At 37.3% G+C, this 12694-nt stretch overlaps 1 protein-coding gene across 4 annotated transcripts in view; it reads left to right on the forward strand.

Moving 5' to 3' along the window:
• The window catches only part of CREB1 (cAMP responsive element binding protein 1), a 68826-nt gene that overhangs the window by 30203 nt on the left and 25929 nt on the right, over positions 1–12694 (forward strand). For 3 of the 4 annotated variants that reach the window (XR_008792081.1, XM_056111541.1, XM_056111542.1), the window contains exons 3-5: positions 1888–2034; positions 2821–2862; positions 9233–9333. Coding sequence is in view for 3 of the 4 variants with exons in the window: in XM_056111541.1 (XP_055967516.1) it covers positions 1888–2034; positions 2821–2862; positions 9233–9333 (290 nt within the window). In the remaining variant the exon portion in view is untranslated. The remainder of the gene's footprint in view (positions 1–1887; positions 2035–2820; positions 2863–9232; positions 9334–12694) is intronic. The other variant, XM_056111543.1, reaches the window with a different exon arrangement.

Below are 12694 nucleotides of genomic sequence, written 5' to 3' on the forward strand. Positions count from 1 at the left end.
CAATCCGTATTCCACCACTACCTTAAGCCTCTGGAAGCTTTTCCTTCTTGTGCTCTCTGTTTCATTCTCAAATATGAAATATGGCTCACTTTTGATTTCCTCTCTCATCTCTTCCCCAGGTCATTCATAAAGCTCTTCCTGCTCTCCTAAATTTTCATTAAATCACTTCTTATTCCCACCCCTACCAAGAGTAGTACTTTATTTCTGCATTTTTTCTCTTCTCATCCTAGTTAATTACATAGACTTTCTCAGTTTGTTTCCTTGACTCAGTTTTTCTTCTTTCATGCTACCACTAGTGTGTATTAAAATGCAAATCTCATCATATTTTCAGCAGTTGAGATGTCCTTCGTTGTCTTTCCCAATCACTTTTAGGATAAAATGCAAGTTCTTTAATGTGACATAATATGATTTTTTTCATGACTAGCCCAGCCAGTCCCTCATTACTTTTGTTTCTTGATCTCTTGCCAGATCAAGTACTTTATAGAGTAGCACATTTATGTACTCCAGTGGATTTGAACTATTGCACATCCCTGTTTATCTTGGGACCTGTCTTTCTCATTTTTTATAGTTTCAGTTTTGTAATTTTAGTTTCAACTAAAATTCTTGGCACATAAGTCTCCAGTCACTGTTTATAGAGTGAAAAATTAAACTTCTATTCTAAAATGTATTCAAGCATAGGAATAATAAATAACACTTGATATACATGTTTAGTTTTAGAGGCCTTTTAATTGGACAATGATTCATAAAAATTGCCTGTATTGTATCTCAAGGGAAAATGGGGTTTGTTTTTATTTTTTTGTTTCAGGGCCACATCCAACAGTACTCAGGGTTATTCTTGGCTCTGTGCTTGGGAATCACTCCTGGAGGGACTTGGGGGAGCCATTTGGGGTACCAGGGATTGAACCCAGGTCAACCACGTGCAAAGCATGCCCCTTGCCTGCTGGTCCTGAAAATTGGTTTATCTTATACTTTCATTTCTCCTTTTTTCCTTTAAGAGGAAAATAAATTATTAAACTATCAACTGTTCAATTTTTTTAACAATGCTAGAAATTTTCCATTTATAGTAACCATTGAGACTGTTTCAATGAAAAGTCCTATTACTTTAGCTTTAAAAAATTCGCTGTATATTACAAGTTACAGGTTAGTTCTTAGAAGATAATGCATAGCAGGTCAATTTGGTAAATTGAGAACAATTAGATTTAAGAACATGTCTTAAATACAAATGATATTATAAAGAGGCTAGGTAGCATATTTCCTGACTTTGGGCAGTTGTCTTAATTTCTTTGAGTGCTTATTATTTCTGTTTCTGAAATGAAGATACTTCTTACTATACTGACTTGATTTCTTCAATAGGAACATGACAGATTGGCTATGAGCAAAATACAGGTGGGAATGCTTAAAACTCAATTCAATAATGTGCCCTTAGTGTTGAAAAGAATGAGTCAGTATTACATATTTTGATAACATACTGAAGTAATTTTTTCTTTTGCATTTGTGATAAATTAAAAATTATGTGTGTTGTGGGGAGGATGGTTTGGGGTAGGTTTGTAGCTCTTTTGAAAAGAATGTGAAATTTAATCACTAGTTTCACACCAATGAATTTTATTTTTCCCCATATTTGGTTTTCTGGGCCACCCTAGATGTGCTCAGGACTTATTTTTGACTTGTGCTCAGGGATCAATCCTGGTAGTACCATATGTAGTGTCAGGCATTGAACCCTTTGACTTGACTATATACTATCTCTGTGGCCCACCAATGGATATTTATTTAGTGGAAAAATCATCCTGTTACTGCATAAGTAATTACTTCCTACTGCATGAGAGTACTCCTGGGGGAGTTCAGGGACTATATCTGATGGTAATTTTTTCCCCTTGTGTAACACCACAGGTATCTATGCCAGCTGCTCATGCAACATCATCTGCTCCCACGGTAACCTTAGTACAGCTGCCCAATGGGCAAACAGTTCAAGTCCATGGAGTTATTCAGGCAGCCCAGCCATCAGTTATTCAGTCTCCACAAGTCCAGACAGTCCAGGTATGTATATAAAAAGTTCTTCTCTAATTATTGTTTATAACTTTATCTGTTTCACTAGTTAATGGAAATAGGGACCCAAGCTGAGAGTTTATTTTGAATGCCTGTGTCTGTATAGTTCATCTTACACATAGAAACATATACACAAAAAGAGATGCTTATTTTTAAAGGAATTTGTTTGGAGAGAGGACTGCTCCCTCGCAGTGCTTGGGACCCCAGGGATCATTTCCAGCTATTTTTGGCACAGTTAAACTTAGCAATCACATAAGGCATTTGTAAAATTATGTTTTTAGTTTTTAAATTAAGTTATACAGTTTCAAAATAATGCTATATTTGGAAAGTATATGATGAAGTTCAAGCGCTCTATTACACATGGTCTCTTATTCTTTGGTGAGATTGTTCATTTGGGTTGCATTCTCATGGGACTAAAGGTACTGTAGCTTTATTTTTCCTTTTTAATTTCATATTTTTGTTTTGTTTTTGGCCCATACCTAGCACTGCTCAGGGTTACTCCTGGCTCAAGGGCCATATGGGCTGCTAGGGATTGAACTCGAATCAGCTGTGTGCAAAGCAAGCACTGTGCCTGCTGTGCTATCACATCGTACCTACTGTATTATTACTCTGGCCCACTACTGTGGCTCTCGGAAGTTGCCTGCATAATGTGTAGGAAACCTAGCACATAATACATCTTTGCACTGAACTTATTGACAGAAGGAAAGGGGGAAGGACACCTTGAATAGTAAGTAGGCCATAACCCCAGCCTCCATTTCATATTTTTTTGCTTCACAGTCTTCCTGTAAGGACTTAAAAAGAATTTTCTCTGGAACTCAGGTGAGTCCTAGGTCCTAGATTTGAAGAGAACTATTTTTTTTTTTTTAGAAAGGAAGCTGAGAAATTACTCTTTATGTCTTTGTCTTTCTGTATGAAAGTGAAATTTCAAGGTTTCAGTAAAAGTCTTCTTAGAGATCTTCTAGGTCTAGGCCAAGCTTAATATTTACCCAATCCCTTATTCTGTTAATTTCTTTTCCACTTCATTTCTCTCTTCTCCATTTAGTAGTCTAGCATTACTCAAACGCTTCCTGAGAAAGGAAGCTTTGTCACGGCCGGAGAAATAGTACAGTGAGTGGGTAGGGTGTTTGCTTTGCACTCCTCAAACCTCGGTATAATCCCCAGCATCCCATGTGGTCCCCTGAGCACTGCCAGGAGTAATTCCTAACGCAGAGCCAGGAGCAATTCTTGAGCATCACCTGGTATGACAGAAAAGGGAAGGCAAGGAAAGGGAAAGGAAAAGGTATTCTTCCCTGTGGTGTGAACAGTTTTCTAAAACTTTTATCTTGTCCTAGTTCTGCTATAAAAAAGTAGAAAAGCAAGTTTTTACAAATTTTCTGTTGGATTGTTTTCTCCTCCTTGTCTCTCTCATTCCTCTTATTTAAGAAAAAAAATTAATAAATCCAGACCAAAAAACTCCCATTTTTCTCCAGCCACTTATTGAATGCTGTAGTTTTGGTCCCTCTTCATCTTGTCTGTGGTGGTTTTGGTTTTTGCATTCTGATGAAGTGCCTCTTGTGTCTGAAAATGTTTATTAACGTCATCAAATGACGTGTTAGATTTTTTTCATACTGTTGAGACATTGTAACCCACCTCTACTTTATTCTGTCCTTGTGGCTTTGATTTGCTTAGATGCTTAAAGCAGAAAAAGTTTTCATGTGAAATTATCAAATTGTAAGAATTTCTGTACTGCAATTGGTTGGGGATGGACTTTTAAGCCAAGTAAACCAGTGTTGTCCGGATAAAGACCTAGGAATTTGAAATTTTCCTGGAATCATGCTGATTATGATAATGGTCTCCATCCTTTGCGTCAGCTTTTATTTCATTCATTCAATATTTGTTTCCTGTGCTCCATACCATATATATTACTAAATCCCCACTCTTTTCTTCCTCATAATAATAGTTGAAAGAACTTAACCTACAAATTAGGAGACCCAAATTCCAGAAACAGTTTGGTCATTAATAAGTCAAATGACCTCACATTACACTTTACTTTTCCGTTTTTATTTATAGTTAGAGGTCCTTTTATGCAAACGCACAAAACTTATTAGCCACAAAATTTGTGGACATTATAATTTTTGGTTATGACATATGACATTTATTGATTATATTCTTCATTTGAATATTGGTATATGGCCAAATGACTTGGACCTGAGATTCTGTGGCCATTAAAAGAAATACCTATTGATCTTTTTAGGCATAAGTTTTTCTATGAAGATTACCTTGCTTTTAAAATGAAAGCATGAATTCTATAAATACTATAATAAATTCTTTAAAAGGCCTAACCCATGGAAAACCTGTAAACCTTAATGGTCATGTCATTCGATTAACAGTGATTAGCATTAATGACTAAGAAGTAGTTTATATGAACAGAAGTGACCCCCTCATTCTTCTGGATGCAAGAAAATAAATAATCTAGACCATTTCTAATAAGATCTCGGGACTTTTGCTTATATTTTTAATGTTAAGAATATAAAAAGATTTAAGTTGTATTAATATTTCATGTATGGTTTGTCATTAGTGCCATAACTTAAGTGTATAATGTGAGTTATACATCACAGGTTATGCGAGTCACAAAAATAATGGGAGTTACAGCATAAAGTATAAAAGTTAATAGCATCCTTGGCTTTTCTCATTGTTAATCTGGCGTCATTTTAATATAAAGTAATTTAACATGTGAAACAGTATTTGTGAATTATTTTGTCTTGAAGTATTACATCTGTCTTTTCCTGGTTTTGAGGGGGTGGTTGGGGAGGTAGTGTCACACCCAGCTGCTGTGCTCAGGTTTATTCCTGGCAATGCTCAGGGGACCATTTGGGATGCTGGGGATCAAACCCAGCTCAACTATGTGCAAGGTAAAATGCCCTTCATGCTGTACTTTCGCTCTTGCCCCACTTCAGTAAATTTTTATTGATCATATGTTGTGTGCTGGTCATTGTTTTAGGTGCTATGAAAGAGAGCAGTGAATAAATAATACTTTTGTAGTCTCATAAAGCTCATGTTTGGGTGAAGAGAGACAATGAGGAAGTAAAATATGTTAGGTGAGGATCAGTGCGGGGAACATGATTGAAGCAGGAGAAAAGGAATAGGGTGTTACTCTTTATTTCGGGTAACAAAGAAAACAGACTACAAGGCAGTGAAATTAAGTCACACAAATATTAAAACTACATCTAAGGGCCCAGAAGTGATAATGTTTTGTGCATCAAGAAAAAACAAGAAGATTTAGCTCAAATAGTTAACAAGAGGAAGAGTGTCTAGATATGAAATGGTGGGAACAATGATAAAAATCTTGGCAGCATAGAAATTTAGCGGTAATTATGTATATAGTGAAGCATTTGGAAGTCATTTGACTTAAAGATGAGATGCTTTTTGCAAAGATAGGTGTTCAGTATTTCTGATATGGCAAATGCAAAGGATATGTTACCAAATAAATTTTTGGGGAAAAAAATGCATTTCAACTACCCTTTCAGGAAGAAAGTGACATTTTAACTGTGCTGAAGAGTATAATGTTTTAGAAAGCAACTTAAGATGCGGGAAGAACATTTTGAAAAGAAAGTCAGAACTAAGTTTTATTATTTTTTCATTTGTAAGAAAACATGAATTAATTGCTTATAAACTCAGAAATTTTCTGAAATACAAAATGTTAGCATTTTCTCTTGTATACATAATGATTGAAAACTAGAAAAATAAATGCCCTAGATCAGTGTTATCAAAACCTGGTATAACTGGTTGAAGAAAGTATGTTGCATTTAGTAGACAGCAAAAAATGCACTTAATTTCTACGTAATATTAGTTCTCTTTTTTCCACAGAAATAGACTTTGAATCTCACTTTATAAAACTGAGGCTTAGAATCAGGTTTTTAAATAACCTGCAAAATATTAAATGTTTAAATGCCACATATTTAATCCTGTAATACTGTTATGGAAAAGTAAATGTTTGATCTTTCGGTATCTTTGGTGTGTAGGACATACATAACAGTGCCACTCTGTTCTATGCTCAGGGCTTGCTTCCAACCGTGTTGGGAGACTATGTATGCAAAGCATATGCTCAGCCCTTTTGAGCCCTCTCTCTAGCCCTACAGGACTTATCTTTAAGAAATTTATTAATGAAGCTGGAAAAATACAGTATATCAGGTAAGGCACTTGGAACCAGCAACTCCTATGGGCAATCCCTGAGCAAGGCTTGGAGTAATTCCTGAGTACAGAGCCAGGAGTAACCCCTGAGCGTTGCTGGGTGTTACCCAAAAACTTTAAAAAAGTAATTTATAACTATATTTTTTTATGCGTACCTTGCCTAAATATTACCAGCAAATATATGCGTATTTAAACTCTTTTATTCACAAGATCTATAGAACAAAAAATTCTGGAGATCTTTTTTATGTAGATTTATTAAACTTACTCATCTATGACTTGTTGTTATTGTTTTTGGCATATTGAATATGCCACAAGGAGCTTGCCAGGCTCTGCCGTGCAGGCGGGATACTCTTGGTAGCTTGCTGAGCTCTTTGAGAGAGATGGAGGAATCGAACCTGGGTCGGCCACATGCAAGGAAAACGCCCTACCTGCTGTGCTCCCGCTCAAGCAAATCGATGGAACAATGGGAGGACAGTGCTACAGTGCTACTGATCAATGAGTTTAAAAAAAAAAAAACAACTTACCTATGTTATGAATCTGATCTCTCAGGGATTGTACTTATAAGTAGAACTCCTTATACTGTCAGAAAATATTTAATGTTTAGAGGAACTGAACACCAGAGAAGGGGGCTCTGTAAGTAGATTGGATGATGATCTGTGAGACTACAACTAGGTTATAATTCTTTATATGTTTATTTGGGGCGACAGGGGCCTTCCCAGGTGATGTTCGGGAGGTCTGGGGACGCCACTGGCAGTTCTTGTCCATTCAGGCTGTCAGTTCAGCACCAGGGCCCAAGGGTGCAGTGCTGCTTGGGCCCTGCAGTGCCAGGACCACCTAGGTCATATGGTGGTGCTAGGGGCCTTCCGGGCAGCACCCAGTCCTGCTTGCAGGACCATGTGATATAGGGGGTCAAACCTAAATTTGGTTTATACCAAGCTCTCCCGGCCACCATATGCTTTTATCTTTAATCTATTAGATATAAAACTATAATTCTTATTTGCCAGAATTTTATTAATTTGTTTTGTGGTCATAACTAGCAGTCCATGCTCTCTTTACAGAGGACCATGTGAAATTAGGGTCAAACTCTCCTGCCCGTAAGCCTGTGTTCAATCTTTTGACCTCCCTCTCCTGCCACACCAAAAGTATTTCGACTTGATTCCTATTATCTGAGAAAAAAACAGTAATTTTTTGGTTTGGTTTATTTGTTTGTTTGTTTTTGACAGTCCTAGGAATTGATTTTACAGTTCTTAGTTCTTTCTGAATAGCACTCCCAAAGAGGAAATGTTAGATGCTGAGTAGTTCTGAATTTCCTTTTCATTTAAAAAATTACCTTTAAGTCTGTGTATCTTGAACTTTAGAGTGTTTTGAATGGAGTAGGTTGTTTTTGGGTGGGTTTTTTTTTTTTTTCTTTTTGCTGTTTGGGTCACACCTGGCCAGCGATGCACAGGGATTACTCCTGGCTCTGCACTCAGGAATTACTCCTGGTGGTGCTCGGGGGACCATATGGGATGCTGGGAATTGGACCCGGGTCGGCCGTGTGCAAGGCAAATGCCCTACCCGCTGAGCTATCTCTCCAGCCCCTGGTGTAGATTATTATAGGTATATTTTATGAAGCATTCTTAGAATTAGATCCCAAACTTGTTCAAATATGTGTCTGGGCTTCAGAACCTCATCGAGAATATCTTTGGAATTGATTGTGTAACTCTGAATATGCTTTTTTTTCTTTCTGCTGTTGCTACATTTTAACTTGAAATTATCCTACACAGACCCTTTTACCTTGCTTAAATCTAATTCTCACAACAGAATTAAGTGTATTTAGTTTAGTAAAGAGCAGGGGGCTACATTTGAAAAATTTCACAGTATAACTGACGGATATGCTTGCTATGAGAGTTAACGTGTAGCCAAGAAATAGTCTAAAACTACATCTGGGCTTCTCTATCTGACCAGACTGGTTTGAGATTGGAACCAACAGAATTTTGATTTACTGGTAAGAATGTCTAAAACTGATGCCAAATGTTGACAATGACTCCATTATTTCCTAGCTTTGAGACTTGGTGAGTTACTTAATCTCTTTGTGACTTAGTTCTTCCATCTAAAAATGAATCATTATTATAATTGTACTTATTTAGACCCTGATGTTACTGTATTAGCAATATTGAGTGATATAATATAGATGTGTGCTGTAATACAAAGCCTGGCAGCACATGGTAAGTTTTCAGTACTAGTGGCTATTATTATTCCATGTGAAATCTTTATTCAATTTATCTCCACCCCACCCCCCACCCCCTTCCCTTTTGTGTCATACTGTGGTACTCTGGGCTTACTCTTGATTCTGCACTTGGACCCTTCTGGCCGTGCTCAAAGGACTGCATGGGGTGCCAGGGGTCAAATCTGGGTTGGGTGCATGCAAAGAAAGTGCCTTTGCTGCTGTACTATCTCTCCTGGCCATATCTTCATTATTTTTAAGTTCTGAGATTTCTCCTAGTTAAATTGTAGGCGCAAACTGTGAGATATGTTTGTGTGTGGCAGAGGTCTTCTCTAATTTGCTAGGAACAAAAAGCTTGAACACGGTAGGGGTTTACAGATCTTTTTTGTACTATTGTAGACAGTGATGAGGGTTTACACGTAATTAGTAGAAAATATTATATATATATATTAGGTTCAAATACGTAGTCTTCTTTCATGTCAAAAATCACCTTTCAGCTGGGAGTTTGATTCTAACAATATCAGATAATGTTGATACATTCGGATCTACTTAGATGAAGTTCTAAAGAAGATTTAGTTGGATTTAGTTATCACAAAAGTTTAGTTTTGAAGAAGCTTGGGTACTCTCTTATTGGATAAGAGGGAAAGACAAGTGATTGGTATGATTATCTCCCATAAGGACTAATTTTTTCCAATGAATATACAACAACATATCAGTTCCTTTTGTTTTTTACATTTTCTTAAAATTTAAGAAAATAAAAGTATATGCGAATGAAATTTGATAATTAATATTAAAGTTCCTATTTATTTTCAGATTTCAACTATTGCAGAAAGTGAAGATTCACAGGAGTCGGTGGATAGTGTAACAGATTCCCAAAAAAGAAGAGAAATTCTTTCAAGAAGGCCTTCCTACAGGTGTGTAATTTAATAGTTAAAAGTTAAGAAACATGACTCTTAAAATCTAGGCAAATATTAGGTAAAAGACATAAAATATTTTATGTGGAAAAAGTTACTTGCCTTAATTGGCTTATAACCTCCCCTATATCCCAGCAAAAGTTATTTAAGTAATCACACACAAGTGCCCGAGAAATGGAAGAATTAAATAGAAAATGTAGAGAAAGGGCATAAAATACCATGGTAATCCTCCATTATAATCAAACCTCCTCCTTTTGCATTGTTATGAATTCTTGAAACCTAGTCTCTTTTGGTCTTGATTACCTATAACAAGATTTATTGTTTTCCTTGTGAAATGTTTTTGAAGTTGGAGAAGTGATGTTTGGTAATTATAATGATAATTGATTGTGAAAGTGGATTCTTACTGGAGTAATCCAGCTGTATAGTGACTCAAGTATACCCAAAGGAAGTACTTTAAGGGCTCTACCACTTGATTTCATTGGCTTGGCACATTTGCAAATTACTTAACAGAAAAACTTAGAAACAATGTTTTGCAAATGGTGAAACTTGAGAGATAAGTACCCCAGTGAATTGATCAGGAGCTAGTGGTGGGAAAAAATAGATAAATACTTTAAAATATCATAGCAGCCAAGGGAGAAAATAAAAGCAAAACAAATAAGAAGAAATGTTGATGGTTTCCAAACTTGAGTTTAAAATAAACAAGCTTATTTTAAGTATAGGATTTGGGATTGATTCAGAATCATTTGAAAAAGATAATGATGTTTTTTGTCATTGATGAAATATAGTGTATATAAAGCAGTTATTGTATGACTACATTAGTTAAAATATGGAAGGGAATTCATTTTGCTTCTCAGTACACATTTGGAATATTCTTTAGGCTAAGAGAATAACCATAGTGATCTAGAGCGAGGAAACTAAGAGGGGGCTATGGATGTAGCTCAGTACTAGCTTACATGTATGAAATGTGGATTCATCCCCCAACATTGTTCTCCACCTGTGGGGCTGGAGAAATAGTACAATGGGGAAGACGCTTGGCTTGCACACAACTGTCCTGGGCTTGATTCCCCAAACCCTGACAGGAGTGATCCCTAAGCACATAACCAGAAGAAAGCCCTAAGCACATCCAAGTGTGGCCCAAGGCCAACAAAACAAAATGACCATGGGCTTTATGAATAGGAGTACACTTATGTGCAGATCAATTTGTAAGATTTTGTTTGGTTCATTGGGTCAGACCCAGCAGTGCTCTCAAGCTGCTCGCAGTTTGATGCTTGGGGGTTGCTGCTGCCGGTGGAGGACCATCTGGTGTTGGGGACAGAAACTGGACCACCAGGATGCAGAGCATCTACACAGCCCTTTGAGCCATCTCCCTTGCATGAAAAATAGCTTTAGAACATTTTTAAAACCATAGTCTATATCCTGAGTTCTTTATATGGCTCTATAATTGTGTGTGTGTGTGTGTGTGTGTGTGTGTGTGTGTGTGTGTGTGTGTAGATACAGGTGTACTGTTACATAAATAGGCATATGAAGCAAAGCTAACACAAAGACGACCATCCTTATGGATTGGTGATTGGCTGGTTTTTTTTTTGTATCAGACCCTATGGTTCTCAGGGGCTACTGCACATTGCCAGGGTTTGCTGTGATTCACCAGGTGGTGCTGGGAATAAGACCTGGGCTGCTTCCATGCAAAACATATATACTACACCTTTTGAGCTGTCTCCTGCCTTTACAGCTGTATTTTGTTATTTTATGTTGGTTGCAGCATGCATGTCTCCATGGCTCCCATTTGGGTTATGACCTCAGTCTAAAAAATAGTGCTTCGCAGCTGTGTTCGCTGTGATGCAACATCCCCACAGATGTGGACCAAGAGTTGCACACCATATTTGATGGGGTGTGATGTAGAAGGCATTCTATTTTGATAAAAAAATATATATGCAGTATGTGCATACATATGTACATATATTAGCACACAAGAGGCAACCTGTAACAACATGTTAGTATCTCTTATACAAGGACTTAATGGCTCCAGGGTGAGATACAACAATCTTCACACACTCTCCTCTAAGAAAACTTTCTGGATCATTTTTAGTGGATTATTCATAACAACAGGGCTGGAGCAATAGCACAGCGGTAGGGCGTTTGCCTTGCACGCAGCCAACATGGCCGACCTGAGTTCGATTCCTCCGCCCCTCTCAGAGAGCCCGGCAAGCTACCGAGAGTATCTCGCCCACACGGCAGAGCCTGGCAAGCTACCCGTGACGTATTCGATATGCCAAACACAGTAACAACAAGTCTCATGATGGAGTCGTTACTGGGCCTGCTCGAGCAAATTGATGAACAACGGGAGGACTGTGACTGTGATTCATAACAAGCAATACAAAATAACTTATTCAGTATGTGCTTTTGGGGCAGGTTGGGGTGGTGGTAGGAAAAATTTGAAATAATGGTGGTGAGATGGTATAATGGTATTGGGATTGGTGTTGGATTATTGAATGTAATAAATTACTGTGATCAACTTTAAAAAATTAAGAAAATAAATATTTTTTTTTAAAAAAAACAGTGCTCTAGAGAAAGACCAAGAATACAGAAAATTTGGGTAGCAAACCAGCCTGGTAAATCAGCAGTTGGTTGCAAATAGACAGTTTTGACTCATGCCTGTGAATTGGAATCCCTAGGTGAGAAATCCAGGAATTAGTGTTTTAACAGACTTTTCAGTTGCTTCTAACCAGAGCTAACCCAAAGTGTATGCCCAGCCATCAATTTATGAGCTATTTCTCACAAAGAAATAAAGGAGAGAAAAACCATTCTTAAAATCAGCATAAAAATTTATTAAAGTAGAATAGGCAGATATGGACAACAATGTGTAGAAAAACTTGAAAATGATAGTCCTAGGAATTAAAAATAATAGTCTATGGGCCAGAAAAGTAGTACAGAGTTTAAGGTACTTGCTTTGTACACAGCCTACTCCAGTTCAATCCCCAGCACTTAAGAGTACTATAAGAACTGATCCCTGAGCACAGAGCCAGGAGTAAGCCCTGAGCACCACTAGGTGTGGCCTAAAATAAAAACAAAGAAAACCAGCACCCAAACAGTATGTGGTATAAACTAGAGAAGAGTGATGAGAGAGATAGTAAACTGGAAGGGACCTGACTTCCAAATGGAGAATAGAAACCAAACATGGAACTTGAAGAGTTACGAAGAATAGAGGTGTTCTACAGAGAAGCATTTATAGAACTGGGGAGTGAGGTGGGGATTCTCTTAAAAATGTAACAGTATTTCCCATTTTATTATCTTCAAATACAACAGCAGTATTTTAGTTTTTAACCTTTCTTTTTCCCCCTTAGTCACTAACTGTAGATCTGTA

The sequence above is a fragment of the Sorex fumeus genome, unplaced genomic scaffold, assembly GCF_029834395.1.
Source record: "Sorex fumeus unplaced genomic scaffold, SorFum_2.1 ptg000014l, whole genome shotgun sequence".
Lineage (NCBI taxonomy): Eukaryota > Metazoa > Chordata > Mammalia > Eulipotyphla > Soricidae > Sorex > Sorex fumeus.